Source organism: Saccopteryx leptura, chromosome 10 (genome assembly GCF_036850995.1).
Source record: "Saccopteryx leptura isolate mSacLep1 chromosome 10, mSacLep1_pri_phased_curated, whole genome shotgun sequence".
NCBI classification, from domain to species: domain Eukaryota; kingdom Metazoa; phylum Chordata; class Mammalia; order Chiroptera; family Emballonuridae; genus Saccopteryx; species Saccopteryx leptura.
Window position 1 is genome coordinate 44,372,270 of NC_089512.1, and position 27,265 is coordinate 44,399,534.

The 27,265-nt window shown below is 39.1% G+C and overlaps 1 protein-coding gene and 1 pseudogene across 5 annotated transcripts in view; one reads left to right on the forward strand and one right to left on the reverse strand.

Moving 5' to 3' along the window:
- Positions 1-27,265, forward strand: part of ARMC8 (armadillo repeat containing 8) — a 118,603-nt gene that overhangs the window by 27,027 nt on the left and 64,311 nt on the right. For 3 of the 5 annotated variants that reach the window (XM_066350309.1, XM_066350306.1, XM_066350307.1), the window contains exons 2-5: positions 4,253-4,329; positions 18,087-18,158; positions 20,326-20,468; positions 20,571-20,668. The exons of 1 other annotated variant lie outside the window; for it this stretch is intronic. In XM_066350309.1, coding sequence (XP_066206406.1) covers positions 4,253-4,329; positions 18,087-18,158; positions 20,326-20,468; positions 20,571-20,668 — 390 coding nt within the window. The remainder of the gene's footprint in view (positions 1-4,252; positions 4,330-18,086; positions 18,159-20,325; positions 20,469-20,570; positions 20,669-27,265) is intronic. One more of the 5 variants, XM_066350308.1, reaches the window with a different exon arrangement.
- LOC136382399 (small ribosomal subunit protein eS8-like) lies at positions 257-1,089 on the reverse strand (annotated as a pseudogene).

The following is a 27,265-nucleotide window of genomic DNA, read 5'->3' on the forward strand; positions in this document are numbered from 1 at the left end:
GCTTTTTATATCAAGTTTTCAAAATCTGATATGTATTTTATACATTTTGGATATTGAATTTTAATTGGAAATACTTGTTTGGTATTTAGGTTTCAGAAAATTTACAGCTGAAAAAGTAGATTTACATACCCAGGTGGTTCTAAACACTTAAACTTCAAATAACTGAATTCAGTGTTGAGGTTTTCTGTTTGTTTTTAGAACAACACTTATTACATGAGGTAAGATAGGAGGGATGGTGATTTATTTATTTGCTTTTCTAGGCCTTGATTTGTCTCAGATAGAACTCCAGCTTCTTGCCCTCTGGCACGTATCCCATCAGCTTGGCCACATTGGTCAGGTCTTGAGTGATACATATAAGAAGCTTGCCCTGTTGGAACTGCTCCTTTAGAAGACTTTAGATTTTGGCATTCTTTCTCCGTTCATCATATTTTGTCTGAATTTTCTTTGATCTTTTTTTGTTTAAAATCTCTTTTTCTTCAGGAGTCAACTTGGCTCTCTTCTTGAGGCCCAGGGGAAGTGCACAGTGGAACTCGTACCACTGTTGGTATGGTGTTCCATCAGTGAGCACACTGCAGTTCTTTCTTAGGGTCTTAATGCAGACCAGTGTTTTTGTTGGATGCATTGTAGACGATATCAATAATCCATGTTTCGCATGTACAACACGCTGAGCCCCAGAAGAAGCGGCCCACATCAAGCCTCGAGGCATAGTAGTACCTCTTGTTGCCTCCCCTCACACTGACTGCGTGTATGCAGTGGGAGCCAATTTTAGTGTTGGCAGCAGGGCATCCAAGCTCATATTTTCACTTGTAGTGGGGCTTTCTCTTGCCCCCAATCTTGTGGCGCTTGTGCCAGTTGTCCCAAGAGATGCCATGGATTGGTGCCAGCTAGAAAGAGCCAGTGTTGGTTTTTAAGTTTTAGTTTTAATTTTAATTAGATTAAAGTTTAAAAATTTGTTAAGTTAAATTCCTAGCCACATTTCAGATGCACAATAACCAAAAGAGGCTACTGGCCCTGATATTAGACAACACAGCTCTTTACCATCTGGCCCTCTTCTCTGACCTTTCTTCTACTGCTTTCTCCTTTGCCCATTCCGCTCCCGCTGTACGGGCCTCCTTTTGTTGGATCACAGCAGACACTTCCCATTTCAGAGCCTTTGCATTTGCTGTTTCTTTGCCTCAATAGCTTTGCTCCCAGATAGCTGCATGACTTATTCTTCTACTTTCTTCAGGTCTTTGTTCAAATGTTACCTTCTTTCTATTTGTTTTTGTCTTGTTTTGTTTTTAAAATTATAAGAGAAAGTTTATATAGAAATTTGCAGAGGTAGTTAAAAGGGAGCCAAAGAAGAAATGGGCCCTTGGAGCTTATTAGGAAAGTGTACTCTAAGAAGATCCTTTTCAAGCAGGTGTGCTGGGGTTGGGTGGGGGGAGGATTGTGCTTTACTAAATATTTTTAAAATCTTTAATGACTTTCTCAGTGCCTTCCATATAGTACTCAATGCTTGTTAAATGGAATGAACCAGACACAGAACAGTAAGGAAAATTGTTATTAATGGGTAAAATTTATATTGTTGAAGATATGAGATTTAACCTCAGCTACATTTTAGAAAACCACATTGAGAGGCAAGAGATTTCAAAGCTATGGGAGAGTACACAGAAAGGAGCAGTAATATCAAAGATCAATCCTAAATAGGAGGGAGGCTAAGGGTTGGTCCTGGTGTTGGGAAGCCAGGAAAACACTTGTGCTCAGAGTGATAAAACTCATCTATTTTTTGTTTGTTTGTTTGTTTGTTTGTTTAGGGAGAGGCAGAGATGGAGATGAGAAGCATCAATTCTTTATTGTTGCACTTAAGTTATTCATTGATTGCTTCTCATATGTGCCTGGGGGGGGGGGCCTCATGGTGAGCCAGTGACCCTTTCCTCAAGCCAGTGACATTTGGGCTTAAGCCAGTGACCATAGGATCATGTCTATGATCCCAAGCTCAAGCCAACGACCCTGCGGTCAAGCTGGTGAGCCTGCTCTCAATCCAGTGACCTCAGGGTTTCAAACCTTGGACCTTAGAGTCCTAAGTTGATGCTGTATCTGCTGCGCCACTACCAACCAGGCAAAACTCATCTGTTTTTGTTATAGGAATGTTGTTTTCATTTTAATCCTGGATTTTGCTCTTGATACATTATTTCTTGATATATTTGCACAGTTGTTTGCATTCCTATTTAACATTCAACAATCTGACATCTGGGTAAAGATCATCCCTCATTTATTAACCAAGGGATTAGTCCTTTTAACTGTGATTCTGTTATTTTGAGGAGACTAGACTCTGTTAGCAGGTACATTCATGGTATTCTGGTGGGCACAAGAATTTTCTTTTTCTTTTGCTGCCATTGTTCTTTATAAATGGAGTACATTTTAAAGTGGGTATTTGAGTTACCTATGAGTATATTTTGGTTGCAAGTTCATAATATGAAAATATGCTTTGATTTTGGATTAACTTGAAATTAGAATCTATGTAGTTTTTCTTCAATTATACTGCTCACAAAAATTAGGGGATATTTCAAAATGAATATGAAATGATAAAATATCCTTTAATTTTTGTGAGCAGTGTATTTTTAGTGACTCGGAAGCTTAAGCTGGCATCATTTCTTCGCAATTAACTTTTTACTGATCAGCGTCTGGGTGAACTGGACAAGTATTTCCTCCTTTCTATAATAGCTTATTGCTAATGGGTACCTGTGCATGTTCTAGCAGGGATTAGAAAGAAAAAGCAAGGGGTGAAAATGTTTTTTCTCTGGTTCTTGAACTAATAATGTTCTTTGTTTGAAATAATATTAAGTATTCAAAATTAAATGTAAAACATCACTATTACTTCACAAAAATAAGTATTGTAGGAAAGGACATAATAGAGCAAGCCCCATGATACAAATAAAAGGAGACAAGTTTCTCCCCTTGCTCTTTAATGCTCCAACTCTCCCCCTTCTACTCAGCCTTGGCAATTTCAGACTAGCTAACTGTCTTGGACCTGAAAAGTCACTCTAATTCTTGTTTCCCCCTTACAGAAGGTGTTTCAACTCCTTTATATTCTTATTTTTACATATGTTTGTGTCCTATATCAGTGCAGCTACTCTGCATTAGTCTGCGAGTCTTCCTCTTGCACCTAGACCAGGGGTCCCCAAACTACGGCCCGCGGGCCGCATGTGGCCCCCTGAGGCCATTTATCTGGCCCCCCCGCCGCACTTCCAGAAGGGGCACCGCTTTCATTGGTGGTCAGTGAGAGGAGCATAGTTCTCATTGAAATACTGGCCAGTTTGTTGATTTAAATTTACTTGTTCTTTATTTTAAATATTGTATTTGTTCTGTGTTTTTACTTTAAAATAAGATATGTGCAGTATGCATAGGGATTTGTTCATAGTTTTTTTTATAGTCTGGCCCTCCAACGATCTGAGGGACAGTGAACTGGCCCCCTGTGTAAAAAGTTTGGGGACCCCCTGACCTAGGCTATCCCTCGTAGACCATTCATGAAGTCCTTACCGTTTTTCCTTGCTGAGAGCCAGATTTTCTCTCCCTTTACTGGGACTAAACAGAAGCAGTAAATCTATCTGTCTATCTCTTATTCATATGTAGGTGACTTCCAACAGTTAGTTAAGAAACTTACTGTATTTTCTCATGTATAAGATACATCTTAATTTTGGGACCCGAATTTTGAAAAATATGTATTACATAAAGTTACTGAACTCAAGTTTTATTCATCATAACATACATACAACTCCTCATCACTGTCAAAACTCCCATCCATTAGCTTGTCCTCATCTGTGTCTGATGACGAATCACTATCTTCAGGAATGAGCTCAAAAACAAGTGCGAAAACGCAGGAAATGCATGTAAAAAAAATCTACAACCATTGTATAAGATTCACGGTGTTTTTAGACCCCAAAATTTTCGGAAAAGGGTGCGTCTTATACATGCGGAAATAGGTAACTGCTTCTTAACACACTTAGTTCTTCTGTTGGCGAAACTTGCAGGGCTCACCACCAAGTTCTACTGTTTAGTTTTGTTTTTTAGTGAGAATCAGGTATCTTCTTTCTTCCTCATCTTATTATTTGTCTTAAGTTTTTCTCAAAATGATTTAACAAGTAGTTTATAGAAATTGTAATGCATCTACCTTAAGTTAGATCATATAGCTATTTGATGTTATGGGTGATGCTGTGAATTTGTGATTTACATGGCTTCAGATGTCATAATTTTTCCCCCCACTTTCTAGGAAGTAACAGCTAGCAGTCGCCACTATGTTGACAGGCTATTTGACCCTGATCCCCAGAAAGTTCTACAAGGTGTCATGTAAGTAGTATGTATTTAAGAGTCTATCAAAATCTTGTTTGTTTTTATGTTTGAATCTGCCAAATATTGTAATTCTGAAAATGCAGGGTTATAACATGTTTTCTCCCATTGTGGAAAGACCCCTGAAAGTCACGACTTCAATACTGTGCTGTGAAAGAGTTGTTTACATGTAGTTGTGAAATGACATGGTTAGCTTCATTTTGTTGGGGGGGAGGGGTAGAATACTTATTTTACCTTTAAAAAAATGTTTCCTTTGGAGAATGCTTTTGCGACTTTAATATCCAGCAAAGGCAAGAGAATAAAATTGCTAATCGCTTGTAATTAGAAAGGGGTAGGAGAATAAGTCAGAGCATTTTGGTTTGGTTTTGATTTTGGTTAAATCGTCAACTGTCTCTAAGGTTTGAATATCCTAGTGATGTTTTAAATATCAGAATTTAGAAAGCAGTCATTAGTAAACTTAAACTCTTGATAACATAAATGCCCTTCTTTTCTCCAGAATCTCCTTATATTTAATGAGAGAAAACATTTTTAAGCAACATACCTGAGGTGATTATGCTTTAAAAAAATTAAGTGGGACAAACGTGATAAGATTGCAACTGATTGAAAGATGTTCTCCAAAAAGCAGATAATCATGCTCTTAACCCCTTAGTTCTAAAGGATAAAGGCTAAGGTTCCTTGTAGGGTTGGGAACCATGGAGCACCTAGTGGTCTGAACTTTGTCCAGGGCAAGGAGGACACAAAAAAGGCCCAGGATGAGATACATTGGGGATAGCAGCTAAGGCACAAATGATTCTCTTTCGTCTTTTATCCTGCTAGGGTTATCAGCCAATAGTACCTTCAGTTGAACCCTTACTCAACCTTGGCAAGGCTAGTATGCTTTGTTTATACAAGTTTTTACTAACTGCAATTCTTATTCAAACCCCAGCCTCCCTTCTCTCACCGAGGCATTGTAGAAGTGAGGTCTTGGGGACGTGGACTTGTAAAGAGGAGGCAAGATAAAGTGAATAAAACTGCTTGACTCTTCAGATTGATCTGGAAGGGAAAGTTAGGAGCTGGATGAAGATCCACCTGGGATATTTAACACCTTATCTTCACCTCTCAGTTTATAGAAACAGGATGGTATTTCTTATTTTCTCATTATGTTAGCTTTGCTTTTGTAATAGGAGACTTTATCAGCCCCTTTTAGACTAGTTTCATTATTACCCGGAAATGTGTTAAATCCATCCGTTAAATCAGTTTGGGTTATACTTATATACACAAATTAGTTGAGGGCATAGGATTAATACTTCTTAAAATGGCAGACACTACACACACATAACCAGATACTGTATCTTGATAATTCTAGAAATCATTAGATGATTTAATCTACTCATCTAAATTAAGAATCACTTAAGATTCCTCAATAGTTTAGTTGAAAATGTCAGATACATTAAGTGCTTAATAAATGATAGTAGATGATGTAGTTTTTATCACTGCTACTGTGGTTATTGAGAATAGCTAAGTTTATCAATCAAGGATTTTAGATAGAAGAATTGTATCTTGAGTTGTATCTGACATGAATAGCTAGTCTTTTTTTTTCCCCTGAAGTAAGAAGCAGGAGGCAGAGAGACAGACTCCCGCATGCACCTGACCACGATCCACCCGGCAAGCCCACTAGGGGGTGATGCTGTGCCCATCTGGGGCGTCACTCCATTCAACCCGAGCCATTCTAGTGCCTGAGGCAGAGGCCATGCAGCCATCCTCAGCGCCCAGGCCAACCTTGCTCCAGTGAAGCCTTGGCTGTGGGAGGGGAAGAAAGAGACAGAGAAAGGAGAGGGGGAAGGGTGGAGAAGCAACTGGGTGCTTCTCCTGTGTGTCCTGGCTGGGAATCAAACCCAGAACTTCCACACATGAGGCCAGCGTTCTACCACTGAGCCAATCGGCCAGGGCTGAATAGCTAATTTGAGTGTTACTTGTCAATTTCAGAAAAAAAAATTTTTATTGACCAAAGAATACTATAGCTTCTTGAAAGTTGATAAAATATCAAATGAAGCATTAAAAATTGGGAAGAATGCATTATAACAATCAGTTAAAGTATAGTTTGATAGCCTTAGCACCTCTTTAAATCCTATCAAGTCTCAGACACTTGTCAGAAGGGTTTTTGTGAAGGGATGATGGAGTGGAAAGCATATGGGTTTTGGAGTTGGGCAACAATAGATTCATTCCTGGTTCTGGCATTTTGTAGTGGAGTCCTTGCCTAGCTCTGTGCTTCATCGTCTGTAAAGTGAGAGTAATGTTGCCCATCTTGCCAAGTTGTAAGAATTAAATCAGACATACAAAATTTAGTACCTGGTATGTTGTGGATACTACAAATTAGCAGAAGACACTACTAGTGATAACACATTCTAGTAAACATCATTGCTACTTATAATACTAAAGTCTGTTTATAGTTTGAAAGAGCGGATCACCCAGAGTCATTTCATTTTATATCAGAACGAAACTGGCCTTATAGAGCTGTGTGTAGTGTGATTTGGTAAGGTTATGTTTCCCCAGAGAGAAATATTTATTGTTTCTGATGTAATTCTTTCCTGAACTTAGGAACTGCCTGAAACTTATTTAATATATAGTCAAGAGAATAAGTAAATTATACTTTTATTTTTAAGTAACCTTGTCTAATACTGGAATAATACAATGTTGATAGAGGAAAGGGGGAACCAAAAAGAGGTTTATGAAAAGAGAGTTCACCAATTTTTTTCTTTTTATACACATTACACAGCCACTGTTGAGTCAACCAGAGACTGTTATTAGACCAAAATAAGTAGGTAGAATGGAAGTAGCCACAGAGTGTAAACAACCAAAGGTGGCCTACTAAAAGACAGAGACTGAAGTAATGGGTGCTTTGACTACAAAATATCCCATTGGAAAGATAAAAGAATTGACAACGAGTTTTAGCACAAAGCAACCAGAGTTTTTATCATTTTTCGAGCTATAGTAGTAAACTTATTTTTCTCAATAAGATTGTGAACATACTAGCAGGAAAACAAAAATTAAAGAAGTTCTAGGTGAATAGTGAGTTTCATCATGGCCTATAACTAATCTGTTCAGCTGAATTATAGGCATATAGCCTTACTCATAAATGTAGGGAACGTCTTTGTAGACAACATCATAAAAGGACCATTTTTCTACTCAGTGAGTATGCCCTTGTTGAAAAATACATACTATTAAGCATAAGAACTGCTTAATTTCAGTTGTTGAAGAATGAGTTATCTAGAGATAAAATTTTTGTTAGTAGTATAATATTTAGCATAAATTTGAATGGCCCTATTGTATCAAAGGTTTGAATATAGAATCAGCTCCTAAAAAAAGCAAAGTTTCAAATACATAATTGAATAGAAAAATCTTTAGATATGGAATAAGATATGAGCAGAGAATAGGGAGGACAGTTGGGTAGGTCATAAACTATGTAGCCTTTGCAAGTATAACAAAGTAGGTTTATCAGATAAACTATTCTGCACAGCAAATTCTGAGTTTCCTCTAATGTGGACATCTGTATATGCCTTAAAACAATTACAGGATATTTTTTAGTGAAGTTACTATGATATAAGCTCAACCATGTTAAATCTTATAGTTGAAGAATAACTCTTCAAATGTTTTTATAAATCATGAATCAAAGCTGCTTAAATACTGTTTTTGTTTGTTTCTATGTATATCGAAATTAGAGCACCTGACCTGTTTTTTACATTAATGATTATCCATGAAAAGATCAGCAGATATCCCTGTGTGGTCCTCTGTTGATATTCCCTGCGTTGAAAGGCAAAAGATGATATAAGCAAATATGACTGGCTTTCTAGTTTCCAAGTGAATAGAAACACAATTAAAGAAGATCTCTTTGGTAAACTAAGGCAGACAATTGTGGATACTATAGAATTGTTGTGTAGTTTCACCAAGTGGCCATTTCTAAAAAGTGTCTTCTGAAGTATTTTAATGTACTGGTAAAATAAGTTTATTTTGGTAATGATTACTTGATTTTCCAGGAAATTATGTACCTTTTGTTTCAGTAGGATACAGACAGGTTCCATTTTCTTTTCTTTTTTTTTTGTGACAGAGACAGAGAGGGGGACCGATAGGAAGAGACAGACCAGAATGTAGAGATGAGAAACATCAATTCTTTGTTGCGGCACCTTAGTTTCTCATTCATTGCTTTCTCATATGTGCCTTGACTGAGGGGCTACAGCAGACCGAGTGAGTGACCCCTTGCTCAAGCCAGTGACCTTGGGCTCAAGCTGGTGAGCCTTGCTCAAACCAGATGAGCCCGCACTCAAGCTGGCGACCTTGGGGTTTCAAACCTGGGTCCTCCGCGTTCCAGTCCGATGCTCTATCTACTGCGCCACCGCCTGGTGAGGCAGATTCCATTTTCTTTCATGAGCTAAATATATGAGCTCCCACAAAATGAAGCCTTTGGTTTTTATTTTTATTTATGTTTTTGTTTTTGAGAGAGGCAGGGAGAGAGAGACAGGAACATTGAACTGCTCCTGTATGTGCCCCACCTAGGGAATCAAACTGGCAACCTCCATGCTTCAGGACGACACCCCAACCAACCGAGCTATCCACCAGGACTTAATTTCTTTTTTCTTTTTTTCTTTTCAGAAGGGAGAGAGAGGGGAGGGGGAGGAGAAGCATTCATTTGTTGTTCCACTCAGTCATGCACTCATTGGTTGCTTTTCATGTGTGCTCTGATCAGGGATCAAACTCGCAACCTTGTTGTTTCAGGATGACACTCTTAACCAACTGAGCTAACCCGCCAGGGCATACAGCTTTTGGTTTTTAAGAAATTTTAAGTTAAAGGTAACTTTTAGGATAATTCAAAAGAAATATTCTAAAAAAGAAATAAGAAATATATAAATATATACACATATATGTTTATATATCTCTATGTATTCCCTTAATACTTTTAATCAGTTACTTTAAAAAGTGTTATAGGTAAGCATAAATAAAGATGACTTTAATACCAAATGAAATGAAGTATTCTGAGTTCTTACTTGTCTAAAACTATATATTCTGAGACTGTTCAGTCAGAGATTTATGATTTAAAGACTGGCAAGATTCTCCAGAAATAACTAGATCAAACTGACATATATTTTACATATAGGTAGATAATATATGGTATTAACTTTGATATCAAGAATATCTGGCCTGACCTGTGGTGGCACAGTGGATAAAGCAACGACTTGGAATGCTGAGGTTGCTGGTTTGAAACCGTGGGCTTGCTCGGTCAGGGCACAAATGGGAGTTGATGCTTCCTGCTCCTCCCTCTTCTCTCTCTTTCTCTCTCTCTCCCCTCTCTAAAATGAATAAATAAAATCTTAAAAAAAAAAGAATATATATATATATTTGTATACATGTATACATCTTTATATTTCTAAACCACTTTTGATCTTTGGAATGATTACCTATATAAAAATATTTATTACAATTTTGGCCTTTATTAATGCTATTGTTAAATTGCACTCTTCATTATTGGAAAATGTCAGGTGATTTATAATCATATATTGGTAAAATGAAGAATTAAATACAGTAACTCCTAACTTTTGAGCAGGTACAAATTGGAACTTTATCTGACACTACATACATTTAAAAAAATCTACACCATGGGGTAATTTGTTTACAAAAATGAACTAAATTACTGTCAATTCTCAGTTCTGTTCAATTTATACTTATAGTAGTTACACAATAAATGGCTGAGTTGACTCTGAAGTTCACTATAAATTTCTCAAGTGCCTCCTGAATCAAAGTTTTATGTTAAAAAATAACTAGTTATTTTTGATAATCTATTGATCATCATTATCAAATTCTTTTAAAATTGCCAGAGGGAGGGTAGGAAAAGAGGTCGAAGAGGGTACAGGGGATAATTGGGGATGAGCAGAGGCTTGACTTGGGGTGATGAACACAAAATACATGTACAGATGGTGTGTTGTAGAATTGTGCACCCGAAACCTCTATAATTTGTTAACCAGTGTCACCCAGTAACTCAATAAAAAGTAAAGTAATGACAATTCACATATGGCAGTGGTAACTTTAATTGGAATATGACTGTATCTCATTTCCTAATCATGCTGGATAATAGAAAACTTACTGTACTCGGATGTTTAAATATTCTCCAAAAAGGACATCATGATAATTATAATTACAAGGACAGAGCAGTGAGTATATTTGTAATTTTCCAAGTCCAAATAATTTTGTAAGTTGTTTACCATATTGCTTTATTCTAGCTATTTTCTCTTTATTTTATGGATGTTCTAATGAACAGTGAGTTTTCATAAGTAGATCAGACTTTATACTCAGATTATAGTTTTAGTGTCTAGTGTATTTTTGGCTACTTTATTATACCTATTAGACCTAGAATGAATGTACAGGCTTCCAAACAAGAGCTTCAGGTAAGTGAAAAGTAATACTGGTTCAGAATGAAAATGACACAGTGGATCTTTTAGCTTCAGGCTCCTACCTTTAATAATTTTAAAGATAATTTTACATTTTTAGATAATATGTTTTAACCTAAAACTTAGGCTTTTGATTGTTAAAAATAAGTAAAAAACCTGATTGACTGAAACTTTGTTTCTCCAGCAGATCTAGATCCCGGTTCTTTTTTTTTTTTTTTTAACTTTTCCTGCTGTTTTAATGGCACTGTGAATGTTTATGTTCTCTCTTGTTTTTGATCACCATAATACTCTTAATTAGGACATATGCTATTATTGTAGGCACTGTCTGTGTTGTTTTAATATTTGAGCCCTTTTTCTTTACCACACCAAAAATTAATCTCTTTCAGAGCCAAGGAAAGAAATAGAAAGGTTACCTTCTATGTGCCATTAGATGCTTCTTGAGTTCATTTATTTATTGGAAAAGATTTTTTAAAAGCAGGCAAATTTAAGATTCTAGGTAGATTTTAGCTAAAAACGTTCTCTGACAAATGTATGTTTATAACATCTTAATCTTGGATCTTTTCCAATCCTCAGAGTGGGATATCCCCAAGGCTTACTTTTTTCGCTTTTCTATCTGGATATTCTTCTCACTTCTAAGATAATTCAGTGTGTCGAAAATTAAGTGAGATCCTTGTCTTGCTAGGGGATTTATTCTCCAAGCTTCCTGGTGTTCTTTGCACCCGGGCACCCAGACTTGAAGAATTCATCACTCAAGATGTCACATATAACATTTCCTGTACCTATCAAATCACCTTGTTAACTGCTTCCTCACAAATCCTTTGTATTAATGATTCCTATGGTTGCCAGCCCCCAGTAAGTGTCACAGAACTAGATACCTGGATAGACTAATTCCTTCGACAAACATTTGTTGAATGCCTACCAGGAGCTAGGCATTGTGCTAGTATGAGAATTATATAAGGATGAATAATGTAGTCACTGTTCTAGAGGGTCCAAAAGTCTAGAGAAGGAGACAGATAACAAAAGACACAATCCGCCATAGTTTGATTAGCAAATGCTATGATAATGATAAGTGCAAGGGGTCTTGGGACCACAAAGGAAGGGCATTAGTCATTTAGTTGTCTCTCTTGGCTTCAGTAATATCTGCATTCCAATCCATTCCACATTCAGCTTATCTTCCTTAGTCATTGCCGCCTTCATGTTCATTTTCAGATGAAAAACATGATTGCTCCTTAATCTGCCTCCCTTTAGTTTGTCTGTTTGCCCTATCAACTTTTCTTATTTTATGTTCCATGCCATTTTAAAGGGAATATTTTTTTCAATCCAGGCTCCTCATACAAATCCAGAAATATGACATTTTTATTTTCAATACAGTCTTCTATGAATAACTTTTCTTTTTGCCTTCCCTATCCACTTATCTATATTCTGGCCATTTTCTAAGGTTCATCTTAACATCTCACCATTGCCTCAAAACCTGTTACACTTGTCTTTTTTATCTACTTTTCTCACCCCATAAACACTTAATTTATAATATAGCCTTCCATTGTTAGTGTTATTTTTGTCTTTCCAAAGAAATTTTCAACCCTTTAGATCAGGCATCCCATTATATTGTATGATGTTTTTGTATTCTTCATAGAGCCTAGCACATGTTAAGCTCAGAACTAACTGTTGAATTTCAGTAGTAAGTAGGGCATTTCTCCCTTAACATTATAAGTTAGTAGACATGATACACAGAGAGAAAAGACAGCCATATGAATGAACATGAAGGCAAAAACTGGAGTGGTCAATACCAGCCAAGTAATGCCAAGGATTGTGGCCACCACTATAACCACAGGACAAGCCCAAAATAGGCCTGTCCTGTTTAACGAGATACTGAGTTGCTTTTCAGAGACAACAGACCAAAACCAAAAGATGTGCCTTGGAAGTATACACAGAAGAGAGAATTTTCACCTCCAGCTGCACCCAGAACCAAAGTCTCACCCCTCACCCCCCCCCCCACCCCCCCACACACCCATCATGAAACCAAAGGACTGGTGAGACACTGTAGGGACGTAGGCCCAGGAATGGAAAAATGCTGGGTGTCTAGGAACCCAAGTTAACACCAGGTGGCCAGAAGACCTGGAAACCACTGTTCCTCATGCTCAATTGATCAAGGTTTGGCTGCTACACAGCCTTCCTGGGGTGATTGTCATAAGTAACACTGCCTTCTTGCCCCCACAGCACGTGGGCACGATAGTTGTCAAGCAGCTCGAGAGAAAAAGGAAATAACCCCATCACGACATGGAAAATTCCTCTCCCAGAACCCTACACAAGCCCCTCTTTTCAAAAAGCCTGCCTTATTGTGCAAGTCTGCTTTGTCCCCAGCTTGGAAAGCAGTCAAGCAGAGCCAACCCTCAAGCCAATTCAGACGACCTTCGTTTCCTCCGTGCTGCCTTCCTCTGTGCTTGAGCATAAGCTTAATAAAATGACTGGAAGTTAAAAAAGTTGGTGGGCATGAGATTATGTTCCTTTGATCTGAGGAAAGCATGTCCTTGACTGAAACTTAGAAATACTTTATTTTGTATAAAAATATAGAATTGAAACACAGGAGGGGAAAGAGAAACATATTCCCTGAATTCTTTTGTCTTTTTGATTAGGTTGTTCCAAATGCCTGATATGTCAGAAGTAATAGAAAATACTTGGCACAAAAAATACAGGATGAGGCCAGCTATCTCATATATGTGGAGCTCTGAGAAAAGCCCCAAACCTGAGTCTAGCTTCCTCATCTGTAAAGTGGGGTTAATCTTAAAGTTGTGTTTAAGATTAAATAAAATAGTGGACATATAATGATCTGTGAACTTCAAAGCTGTATGTAAATCTTGCATAGTTTTATTGTGCTTCTATCTTTGATAGTAGTTGTGAGTTTGCATTTTACAAAAATATGGATTTCTGTATGGTACATTTGATGTTCAACTGATAGTAACTTCTCTGTTAGTTCCAGGTCAGGCTGGCTTTGTGGCCTCTCAAGAGACAGATTTCTATCCTAACAAAGTAATGAGTGTATTATGGTAGAGAGCACCTAGAAGGAACATCTAACCCAGACCTGGGAGTTGTCTGGGCGTGCTTCTTAGAGGAAGTGACATTGACATCAAAGTTCAGACCTGAAAGATGAATAGTTAGCCCAGGAAGGGTATAAAGGTATGAGGGAGGGGATAAGGAGATGAAAGAATAGCTATGTATGTGTATATATATATATTTGTGTGTGTGTGTGTGTGTGTATATGTGTGTGTGTGTATATATATATGTGTGTGTGTGTATATATATATATATATGAACAAGAAGCTTCATCTGGCTAGCTCTGAAATGGAATCCTACATAGTACTTAGATCTGCTGAAGATGGGTATATGTGATAATTGTCATCTCTTTTGATTTTAAATCTTTCATAGAAATGATCTTATAGTAATAGCTGAATAGAATTTATTTGCTGAATATTAACATCTCTTCCTTATCTAGCATAGATATATATTACTGATTAGAGCCAGAGCAAGAATTGCTTTCTTTAGACATTGTTTCATTTTTATTAATTGTGTTCTTGTTAGTTTAGATTTACTCTATAACTACCAGCTGACTTCTTCATGTTCTCTTTGCAAACTGTTAAGAAAAACTGGACAATTGGTCTTCAATAGGTTTTTGTTTGACCTTGTCTGGCATGGTTTTAGATATTTAGAATGTGCTTATATGGTAATGTGGGTATGCCTCATTTCTGTTTAGTTTAGGAATAAATGGGGAGAAATCTGAGGAAATGTTATGATTGGGAGTTCCAGAATAGGGAGAGCATTCAGAATGGCGCTTAGCACAAAAGAGACCCTAAATAAATAGCTGCTGGACAAATGAATGTGTTACATTCATATAGGCAGAACACATTAAGAGAAGAGAAGAAGATGAGAGTAAATGGCAAACTGCTAGGTTAGGGTCTATAACGGGTCAGGAACCCGTGGCTCGTGAGCCAGATGTGGCTCTTTTGATGGCTGCATCTGGCTTACAGACAAATCTTAATAATAAAAAAATAACGTTAAAAATATAAAACATTCTCATGTATTACAATCCAGTCATTTCCTACTGCTCATGTTCATGGTAGCGGGTGGCTGGAGCCAATCACAGCTGTCCTCCGGGACAACACCAAATTTTTATTGGATAATGCATAATGTACACCGGAATTACATTTTAAAATATGTGGCGTTCATGGCTCTCTCAGCCAAAAAGGTTCCTGACTCCTGGTCTATAAGCTGATGATTGTGAAGTAAGTCTCTAAGAAAACCGCAGGCATCCATAAGGAAGCAGGAGCCTAGATGTACAGTCTCCCACTACTATGCTTTGTTAAATAAAGCTTTGATATCACATACTTTTAAAATCATATATCAGAGCTTGTTAAAAACCTTAGTAAGCTTCATTCAGCATAGTCTCCATAAACAGAATATACTACTGTTATTCCCTGTGAACCATATGAAAGATCTGATGAATAGTTTACACAAAGAGACAGATCAGGCCCTGAAAAATAGACCTAGCCTCAGCCACTGAGCTAATGGAAGAAGACTAGGCAGGTGTACATTATTTGACTTAAGACGTGTGAAACTGCTATTCGAAAACTTGTGGGGAGAATCGGCTTTCAGCAGAGCACTATGCCATACCCTCCTTTTCTACAAGATCATTGTGTTCCTACTGTAGAACTTTTTTAGGATTGTAACTTTTAGTGTTGGCAAAAAACTCCTGTATATTGTAGAGTTCTAAGAGAGGGGAAGTCAAAGTAGATGCTGGATGAGTATCTAGGGGAGCTTATTTTGAGTTAGTAAGAAATTAGTGAGAACTTTTGAGGCTCTATAGCAGTGGTTCTCAAACTTTTTGAAGTTGGGACACATTTAAAATCCTACAAATAATTGTAGGCGCACTATATACAAATTTCTGAGAAATATGTTATAATAATTAAGTCAAGTATTAAAGAAAAAATATAAAGTCCAAGTGTGCTTTTATGGTAATTAAACAAAATAAATAGAACAAAATTAAATTTATTCTGACATTAAAAAATATTTTTATGTTACATGTTTTGAGTTGTGCTTTTTAGAATTTGTAAAAAAGGGGGGTAAAAAATATAAAACAATTAAAAAGTTATCTTTTTATATATATATAGATACATTCTTAGTAAGATATAGTAAATTTGGCAGGTCTCGGTGCGAATATGTTAATTTTTTTCATTCTTGTGTTTATGAAAAACATGAGCCTGATGTGTCCTAGCGATTTCTTCAATTTTTGGGCATATATTTGAAAGGCATACTCTCATTTCCTCATCAATACATTGAAGAATTCCTCTCTTTTTACTCTTAATTGTGTTGAGTGCAGAAAACCCCCACCGTACATATCATCTTAACTTTACACCTAACAAAGGATAGAAGAAACTTGCCTCCAGTCTTTCCGGGGAACATGGGGGGTTGTGTAAACAATCCAGCACCACAGCTTAACAGCCTTTTGCAACCTAGTCAGTCAAGTGAGGTGGGGGGTTGGGCAGACTGACAGCTTATAGCCAATTCCCCACACCTCTGTCCCTCAAAAATCTAAACTGCAAAAACCCTGTTGGTTTTTTGGTCCCCAACAGGCACATACTTGTCTGGAATACCATAGGGCACACCTGGAAATCTTCAATGGCACACCAGTGTGTCCTGGCACACACTTTGAGAACCACTGCTCTATAGCAATGTCCTTACGGCTGTCAGACTTGGCTTCCCCTTATATTTTGTAACATCCTCGGTACTGTGGTGAAATTAAATCCATAGTAATATAACCTACTCACATATGTAACTCTCAAAATAATGCCTTCCCTCCATTTAATATAAAGGAGAAATTAAAAAGAAGGCAATTTATTCTTTGAATATATGTACCCTGATTTATTGATGTCACCCCATTAAAATTAATAATAATTTATTTATTAAAAAAAAAGAAGGCAATTTATAATGTTTTGATATTTACGGTAAATGCTTGGGTGTGACAATGTTAGAAAATTTAATGAAGCTGTATAAATGAGGACTGATGGAGGTGTACGGTATTGGTGCTTCACATACCATGGGTACCACTGTGCTAGTGATCTGATTTTTCGAATGAAGTCTTAACAAAAAGTATAATCTCTCTTATTTATACAGGCCAGGTCCAATGCTTAAAACTTTAATTTTTTAAAAAATTGCAAAAAAATGCTTTCTATTTGTAAAACTATGACCAGAAATTTCCAGACACCTCATAAATTTTTTAGGTGTCCTAGGGGGCTGTATTGCCCTCTTCCCCACTTTGAGAACTGCTGTGTAGATCACATAGTGTCCCAGTGTTCTATATTAAGATAGCACTACTACCAATTAGGGTATTTTTCATTAAACATTTTGTTGATAGAACTAGGTTTATTTTGAGCTATTTTTTTTTCTACCTGTTCTTTGGGACTAGCCACATGTTTGTGAACCAACTAGTCACTAGTAAAGATACTCTATCAATAAAATTTTATTCCTGGTGAAGTAAAGATCTGAGTGTAGCTAGAATAAAAATTACTGGTGAATATGTAAGAAATATAAAATTTTTTTTCTATTTAAATCTCCTTAAAAGAGAATTGGCTGCTTAAGTAGAAATAGTAATTACAATGTTTCTATTTAATTTTAAAATGTGTGACAGTAGCAGCACAAAGAATGGATGAGGAAATGCAAATATTTATATTATACTTGCAGTGCTCTTACACATGAAATAGGAATAATATTCCTTGAAGATTGTTGAGCTGTGCACATTGCAGACTGTAGCAACCACTGAAAAACAACAGAACAAAACTTAAAGGGGTGCAGCTAATAAGGCAATAAAGGAGATAAAGTAGAATCATAAGAAATATTCAGTCCAAAAGAGGTCAGGAAAAAGAGTGAACAAAGTCATTCTCCCTGAAACAAGGTCAGATATGTCCCGTGGGCTGGTTGCTTTTACTCTCTATTTCAGCTCTGTGAGTGAGAAGGTGGTCTGTATTTCTTTATATTCAGGGTTTGGTGGCCTTTTCTGAAGAACTCAGCTTCTCTTTGTATTGGAGGTCTTTTGCCAGTCCTCAGGATGTCTCCTACTTCCCCTACTCCACGACCCTCCCATTTTACAACTCCCAGGTGCATTCAGCACCCATTCCATCTGCTTCTCTTTGGCATTCCAGGGGGAAATGGGTCAATGCTTTGACTTTGCCACTAACTTCTATACTTGCCAATCCAAGATGTTGCGTAATAAAGATAAGGTGGAATGAATTTATGTTTGATTATTTTCTGTGACGTCTCAGTATACCCTACCCTTTTCTCTTCTTAATTCAGAGACATGAAAAATGCTGTAATTGGAAACAATAAGCAGAAAGCCAATCTCATTGTTTTAGGAGCTGTTCCAAGGTATGTTTGCTATCATTCTCTTTTCTGCTATTCATACTAATGCTAATGTATTTCTCATTCTCAACCATAAGACTAATCATTATTTTTCCTGTATCTCCTATCCTTTTTTTTTTGTATTTTTCTGAAGTTGGAAACGGGGAGGCAGTCAGACTCCCGCATGCGCCTGACCGGGATCCACCTGGCATGCCCACCAGGGGGCAATGCTCTGCCCATCTGGGGCATCGCTCTGTTGCAACCAGAGCCATTCTAGCTCCTGAGGCAGAGGCCACAGAGCCATCCTCAGCGCCTGGGCCAACTTTGCTCCAATGGAGCCTTGGCTGCGGGAGGGGAAGAGAGAGACAGAGAGGAAGGAGAGGGGGAGGTGTGGAGAAGCAGATGAGTGCTTCTCCTGTGTGCCCTGGCTGGGAATCGAACCCGGGACTCCTGCATGCCAGGCTGATGCTCTACCACTGAGCCAACTGGCCAGGGCCTCACCTATCCTTTTTTGAAAAGCCTCTTAAGTTTCTAAATAAATGCCTTAAGTTATATGAAGCATCTGTAAACAAAAAGAAAACAAATTGAAGTGCCAGAGAATGGACTATGAAATGAATGTATGATGACTTTTTGGAAATTCAAGAAGATCATTGACCCTGCAATAAAAGGATATATTGGGTAGGGAGACACCAGCCTGATTCATTCTTCCCTATCTACTCAGAGCCCTGGCAGTTTTTGTATGATTAGATGACAGTTTCTCAGGATTCTCAAAAGTCTTTTTATGAATTAAAAAAAGAGAGAGAAAGAAACTAGTTGGTTTTTAATTCTGCTTTTCTTTTTAAAATTTTTAAAATTTGCTGTTTTTTAAGTTAAGAGAAAATTTGATTTCTTCTATAAATAAACAAGCTTACTTTTGGCAGATAACTACAGTTGTGTTACTTTCTATTTGCCTTGGCTACTCAGAACTAAATTTATGTGCAGTTGCTATAAGTTTTTCATTCAGAAGTATTAAATGTTTTTGATTTTTTTCTGTTCTTTTTTATCCTTTTTTTCCCCTTTCTTTGTATTTTCTGAAGTCGGAAATGGGGAGGCAGTCAGACAGACTCCCACATGCGCCCGACCAGGATCCACCCGGCATGCCCACCAGGGGGCGATGCTCCGCCCATTCGGGGCGTTGCTTTATTGCAACCAGAGCCATTCTAGTGCCTGAGGCAGAGGCCATGGAGCTATCTTTAGCGCCCAGGCCAACTTTGCTCCAATTGAGCCTTGGCTGTGGGAAGGGAAGAGAGAGACAGAGGGGAAGGAGAGGGGGAGGGGTGGAGAAGCAGATGAGCACTTCTCCTGTGTGCCCTGGCCGGGAATCGAACCCAGGACTCCTGCACGCCAGGCCGACGCTCTACCACTGAGCCAACTGGCCAGGGCCTTTTTTATCTTTTGATATGAGGTCAATGGTTGTATTGTATTTATCATGACTAACTTCAAATATGTACTTTGGTAACCATAAAGCACTCAGTAGCCTTTTTTAGGGGGTTAGTGTTCAGTACATAAATATGCTTTAGGGAGCATGAGAATTATGCCTTAGAATAAGGGAGATGGTCATAGTGATGAGTGATTAGAATTTGGAGAGTAGTTAATTGGCAGGAGGGGCTGGAATGGAAATAGGAGGATTCCGTGACTTCCCAAATGGGAGAATTGTTGAGAGAAGAGATTCTCTCTTGCTTGAATAGCTTCTCACAAGTCCTCTGAATATTACTTCTAGATTAGACATCTTTGATTTCTGCTAATTCAAGGTCCATTTCTAGTCAGTGTAAGACCCAGCAACACTTGGCATTGATTGTCTTCATATTCTGAACTCGCAGATAATATGGACTGGGTGTTGCTGTTGCTATAGAGACCACTCTGGACAACTTTCAGATTATGTTGGATACCTATCAGATTTTGTAGTTCTGATAAACTCTTGAGATAGTTTTTTTTGCTCAAAATGAAGAAAATCTTTCAATTTTTTCCAGATATTTCATTATTAAATTTGTAACTGATAAAACAAATGACCATTTTCTACCCTCTATCAGCTTACAAACTGTATTTTTAGTATGTGCATTGCATTGGTAACCATTTTTTGGCACGTTACTTTTAGCTAATTTACTTTTGCTTAAGTTTTTTAGTCTCTTCTGTTTACCAAATTCCTTCTTTTTAGATTGTTGTACTTGCTTCAGCAAGAAACCTCAAGTACAGAGCTGAAAACAGAATGTGCAGTTGTATTGGGAAGTCTTGCTATGGGTACTGAAAACAATGTCAAGTCTCTACTAGATTGCCATATTATCCCTGCCTTACTGCAAGGTATGTAGGGAAGTCATTTTTGTACAAATAAGAATTAGACTCAATTTGCAATTTGAACAAGTAGCTGAAAAGATGAGCCTCAAATCTATTTTCTATTAATAGGACTATTGTCCCCAGACCTGAAGTTCATCGAAGCTTGCCTCCGATGCCTGCGCACCATCTTTACCAGTCCTGTCACTCCAGAAGAGTTATTGTATACAGTGAGTTTAGATGTTTTTGAATCATCAGTTAAATTTCACTACCATCATGCTTCTAATTTGCTTAGCATCTCAAGGCTAAACTGTGTTATATTATTTTTAAAAAGTCTTGAAGTGCCTGACCTGTGGTGGTGCAGTGGATAAAGCGTCGACCTGGAAATGCTGAGGTCGCCGGTTCGAAACCCTGGGCTTGCCTGGTCAAGGCACATATGGGAGTTGATGCTTCTAGCTCCTCCCCCCTTCTCTCTCTCTATTTCTCTCTCCTCTCTCTCCCTCTCTCTCTCCTCTCTAAAAATGAATAAATAAAAAATTAAAAAAAAAAGTCTTGAAGTACTTGAGTTCTTGCTAATTTGTAAATATCAAATGATCTAGGTTTTATAAAGAAGTGAAAGATGGTCTCAGACTTTGAGGAATTGATAAGCTGGTTTTTTTTAAGACTCATTTTTATCTCGCCTGACCAGGCGGTGGCACAGTGGATAGAGCATCAGACTGGGATGTGGAGGACCCAGGTTTGAGACTCCGAGATCGCCAGCTTGAGCGTGGGCTCATCTGGTTTGAGCAAAGCTCACCAGCTTGGACCCAAGGTCACTGGCTTGAGCAAGGGGTTACTTGGTCTGCCGAAGCCCCTTGGTCAAGGCACATATGAGAAAGCAATCAGTGAACAACTAAAGTGCCACAACGAGAAATTGATGATTGATGCTTCTCATCTCTCTTCGTTCCTGTCTGTCTGTTCCTATCTGTCCCTCTCTCTGACTCTCTCTCTGTCTCTGTTAAAAAAAAAATTGTTTAAGACTCATTTTTATCTCTTACTATATACAAGTTACAGCAATATACAGTGTGTCCCTAAAGTCATGGTGCACTTTTGACCGGTCACAGGAAAGCAACAAAAGACGATAGAAATGTGAAATTTGCACTGAATAAAAGGAAAACTCTCCCAGTTTCATACCTAGTCAGTGCAGTTCAATGTGGGCTCACGCACAGATTTTTTAGGGCTCCTTAGGTAGCTATTTCGTATAGCCTCTACAGACTTGTCACTGACTGATGGCCTACCAGAACGGGGTTTCTCCACCAAACTGCCGGTTTCCTTCAACTGCTTATTCCACCGAGTAATGTTATTCCTATGTGGTGGCGCTTCGTTATAAATGCGCCGGTATTCTCGTTGCACTCTGGTCATGGATTCAAATTTAGCGAGCCACAGAACACACTGAACTTTCCTTTGTACCATCCACATCTCGACTGGCATGGCCGTGGGCTGCTCCGCTGTATACATGGTGTTACATCATCATCTGCACATGCGCACATGCTGCCACATCATCCTACAGAAACTGGGAGGGTTTTCCTTTTATTTGGTGCAGATTTCACATTTCTATCGTCTTTTGTTGCTTTCCTGTGACCGGTCAAAAGTGCACCATGACTTTATGGACACACTGTATTTAATGCTAAATGAGTGATAGGGAGTTCTCACCCTAGGTTAAATCCAGCAGAGAAGATATTATAGAGAAGCTAGAATTTGACCTGGGTCTTGAATAATAGATATAATTTAGAGAGTAAAGTGACCAGTCTAGGAAATATCTGTGTAAGAAAGTATGCAAGATGTTGGGTAGGATAGTCTAATGCAGGAAGAGCAGCAGCATTAGTCTCTGTTGGAAAGGTGAGCCTGAGTGGTGGTGGGGCAGTGGATAGTGTGTTGACCTGGAATTCTGAGGTCCCAGGTTTGAAACCCCAGTGCCGCCTGCTTGAGTACAGACTTATCCAGCTTGAGCCTGGGGTCACTGGGCTTGAGCTTGGGGTTACCAGCTTGAGTACGGGATCATCAACATGATCCCAAGGTTGCTGGCTTGAAGCCCAGGGTTGTTGGTTTGAGCAAGGGATCACTGGCTTGGCTTGAGCCACCTGCCCCCAGTCAAGGTACATATGAGAATCAATTAGTCAACAGCTAAAGTGACAGAACTACAAGTTGAGGCTTCTCTCCTCTCTCCCAACCTGTCTCTCTCTCCAAAAAGAAAAAAGAAAGAAAAATATGTGAAGAAAGGTGAAGTACAATCAGCTTGCAAGAGGCTTACTTGCTAGGCTAGAATCAGAAAAGATATAATTTTCACAAACCTCAGGGATTATCAAGGGGTGTTACTATCTGTTGATTACATAGGACCTTCTTAATGAAAATTATCCAGGCCAATATTTTTCAAATACTCTTATCTACAATCCACAGTAAGAAATATATTATCCAGCCCTGGCAAGGCAGCTCAGTTGGTTACAGTATCGTCTCAGTATATCAAGGCTGAGGGTTTGATCCCTGATCAAGGCACATTAAAAGAATCATCTAGTGAATGCATAGATAAGTGGAACAACAAATGGATCTCTCTCTCTCTCTCTCCTCCCTACCCTCCCTCCCTTCTCCTCCTCTCGCTTCCTTTTTCTATAAAATCAATAACTTTTTTTGTGTGTGTGTGAAAGTAGGGGAGGCAGAAAGACTCTCGTATGCACCCAGACTGGGATCCACCCAGCAAGCCCACCAGGGGGTGATGTTCTGCCCTTCTGAGGCTGCCACTCCGCTGCGCAGCAGCCAAGCCATTTTTTTTAGCGCCTTAGGTGGAGGCAATGGAGCCATCCTCAGCGCTCAGGGCCAAGTCGCTCGAGCCAGTTGAGCCATAGCTGTGGGAGGAGAAGAGAGAGAGAGAGAGACAAAAAAAGAAAGAAAGGGAGAGGGAGGGGTGGAGAGCAGATAGTCACTTCTCCTGTGTGCCCTGATCGGAAATCGAACCTGGGACATTCATATGCCGAGTCAGCACTCTACCACTGAGTCAGCTGGCCAGGGCAAAAATCATTAATTTAAAACAATTTTTTGCCCTGGCCGGTTGGCTCAGCGGTAGAGCGTCGGCCTAGCATGCGGAGGACCCGGGTTCGATTCCCGGCCAGGGCACACAGGAGAAGCGCCCATTTGCTTCTCCACCCCTCCGCCGCGCCTTCCTCTCTGTCTCTCTCTTCCCCTCCCGCAGCCGAGGCTCCATTGGAGCAAAGATGGCCCGGGCGCTGGGGATGGCTCTGTGGCCTCTGCCTCAGGCGCTGGAGTAGCTCTAGTCGCAACATGGCGACGCCCAGGATGGGCAGAGCATCGCCCCCTGGTGGGCAGAGCGTCGCCCCCTGGTGGGCGTGCCGGGTGGATCCCGGTCGGGCGCATGCGGGAGTCTGTCTGACTGTCTCTCCCTGTTTCCAGCTTCAGAAAAATGCAAAAAAAACAACAACAATTTTTTAAAATATATTTTCCATTGCTACACTGCATATATGTGGATTTGTGTGTGTGGGAGAGAGAGAATAAGAGAGAATCTTCAGGCTGTCTTCACAAAACAATTCCATAAATGGGATGTCCTCTGGTATCTATTATATCATTTTTTATTTTAAAAAAATGCTGATTGGGATTCTCTGAGCTAACACAAAGAAATAGAATGTCAATGTGGTACACATATGAATCCGAGATCTTGCCCAGAATCATGCTTTACAAATATTTCAAGAACAAGCAATCAAGAGGCATAGGCAAAACAGTCGGGGAGAGGGGCTGTGTCACCTGGCTCCTTCATCAGCTACATGTTCCTCTGGCTGCTAGTGATACAAAAGTATTGTAAGAGACATTTGTGAGTCATCTCAAACCAGCAGGGCAGCTCTAAAATGAAACATCTCCATTTTATACCTCAGGGATTTGTGTGACATTCTTCAGGGAGCCTCACCTCATGAATCTTTAAATTCTTTACTACAGTGATTCTCAAATTTGAGCATGTGCCAGAATTGCCTGGAGGGCTTGTTAAACCCAGATTGCTGGACCTTAACTCTAGAGTTTCTGATTCAGTGAGTCTGGAGTAGGGCCTGAGAATATGCATTTCTAGCAAGTTTCCAAGTAATTTAGATGCTGCTGGTCCTTGGACCACTCTAAGAACCACTAGTATCATACGTAAGCAGTCCTAAATTGGTTAGGTTACATTCTTCTCAAAGCATTCCACAGAACTCTTCTGCTAGTAAATATCAGCCTGTTTTCCTAAGGTCCTATTGTTCTTGTTTTCAAGGAGGTTAAACCAGCCATTAGCCTTCTTTACCCTAGAACAACGATTTTCAACCAGTGTGCTGCAAGAATTTTTTTTTATTTTTTTTTTTGTATTTTTCTGAAGCTGGAAACGGGGAGAGACAGTCAGACAGACTCCCGCATGCGCCCGACGGGGCTCCACCCGGCACGCCCACCAGGGGCGACGCTCTGCCCACCAGGGGGCGATGCTCTGCCCCTCCGGGGCGTCGCTCTGTTGCGACCAGAGCCACTCTAGCGCCTGGGGCAGAGGACAAGGAGCCATCCCCAGTGCCCGGGCCATCTTTGCTCCAATGGAGCCTTGGCTGCAGGAGGGGAAGAGAGAGACAGAGAGGAAGGAGAGTGGGAGGGGTGGAGAAGCAGGTAGGCGCTTCTCCTGTGTGCCCTGGCCGGGAATCGAACCCGGGACTTCTGCATGCCAGGCCGACGCTCTACCACTGAGTCAACCGGCCAGGGCCTGCAAGAATTTTTAAAACATGCAACACTGACTATTTAGTCAGGGGCACTGACCTTTTTTCCCTTAGACTGTCAAATAAAAAATGACAACGGCTAACATAATAGTCATCCGATGTGAATGAATCAAAATTATACCTATTCTTTTTTGTAGATTGGCAAAACATATTGTATATATATTTTTGGTGTGCCACAGAATTTTGGTAATTAGTTTATGTGTGCCATGAGATGAAAAAGGTCGAAAATCACTGCCCTAGCGGTTTCAACCAATAGCCCAGTCAGTAATAAAAGGAGAATTGGGTATTAGCCAGCCATTTTAACTTCTTCCTCCTCACATTCTAAACTGATTTTATAACTCAATAATGAGTCATGGTACATAATTTGGAAGACTTTGGTCGATGCTAACATAACTTTTTACATGAGAAAAGTTAAGACCCAGGGACATTGAATAACTTTCACAGAAAGAACATGTAAATTATGAAGCATCTCAATTTTATGCCTGATAGACAACAGAGAATCCATGAAAAGTGTCGTATAGGATAATAACAGAGAGTAGTGTTTCAGTGTAATTAACTGCAGTTTGTGAGAGGAATGGTATAGAGCCAGCTGCTGGAGCAGCTCAGGCGCTAAACTCAAGACAGAGGGCAGGATATCTAGTTTAAAATCCCATTTATCCATTGGGTGACTTTGGGCAAATTAAAACTATTCTTTGCTTGTTTACTGAACAGTAAACTGCAGATATGTAACAGAAGTGGCAGAAAGGGAGGCAGGTGTGAAGAAATGTGAAAGGGGCTGTTGTAACAGGAAAACTGAGGGTTAAGAGCAGTGGAGCAAAAGAAGGAGGTGGAAATGGTTTTAGGGGCCTAGTAGAGGTTTTTTTATCTTCCTCTCAATTGCCTGATCTAGCTTAGCTGCTGCCCACATCCCTGTCTTCTGCCAGTGGAACCACTGTTTTCCTTTTCCTTCCAGCCGCCCAGTAAAATAGACGGGTAGTTGACATCCTCATCTTCTCTCTTCCTTTTCCTTCTATGCATTAAGTACCTGACTTTCTTTGAGGTTTTCTAAGTTTTTCATTTTGTTTTTAAACTTCTTGTGATGACATAGAAGGTTATACTAACAAGCAAGGGAAAAGGATTCTACTTGTAGGCAATCAACAGCCTTGGTTTTTACTACTTAGTTTCTGTATATCTTAGTTTATATATGTTAGTTTTTATATATCCTCTATATCTAAGAAAAACCCCAAATCTTGTTCATTCCAGCAGTATGATTTTTTAGTTTTCTTCTTTGCCTTCAGTTGTCTTTTGTCAAAGTGTGGTCTATGGACCAGCAGCATTGGCCACATTTAGGAGCTACATAGAATCTTCGGCCCTACTCCAAACCTACAGAGTCATAATCTGCACAAGAATCTCCTCTGGGAATTTGCATACACATTCATCCTTGAGAAGCATGGCTCTAGGACTCATGACAGCATTGACAAGGATGCTTGAGCATAGTTCCTTTGCACCTGTGGTTCATTTCAAATCCCTTCCAACTTTAATTCCTTTCACATTCTGAACAAAAGGAGATTCTTGGAGAGCCCTGCAGCAGGTTGGGTGGATTCTAATCTTCTGTATGATCTTGTATGTTGCTAAGTGTCAGCAATAGGTAGAGAGTACGCTGTGAGAAGCTGCTATTGTGGAGACTGAAATTAGCTAAGTGTAGTCGTTATGAGAGATTCTTACTGATTACTGATACCTCCCATAACAACTCAGAGATCATAATTGCCAAGTTTTATGCAGTAATTCCTCTTGATAAGCTATTTATTATTGTATATCTTACCAGTTACCTCACATTAGGTTTCAGAACAGATTTCTGTCAAGTGTTACTGAAATGATTTTGCATTACTGTAGGCTGTTTATGGTAAAGAAATTGAGAATTTTCTTGTATTTTATTGTCTAGAATGAATATTAAAGCTCTTCTCCTTATCCTTTTCCCAGTTTTGATGACTGTGTTGCTTTTGTTTTATTGTGTTCCGTAAGTAGACTTGACTTTCTACATTAAGATAAGAGGCTTGTATCAGAACCTGCTCGTGGAAATAG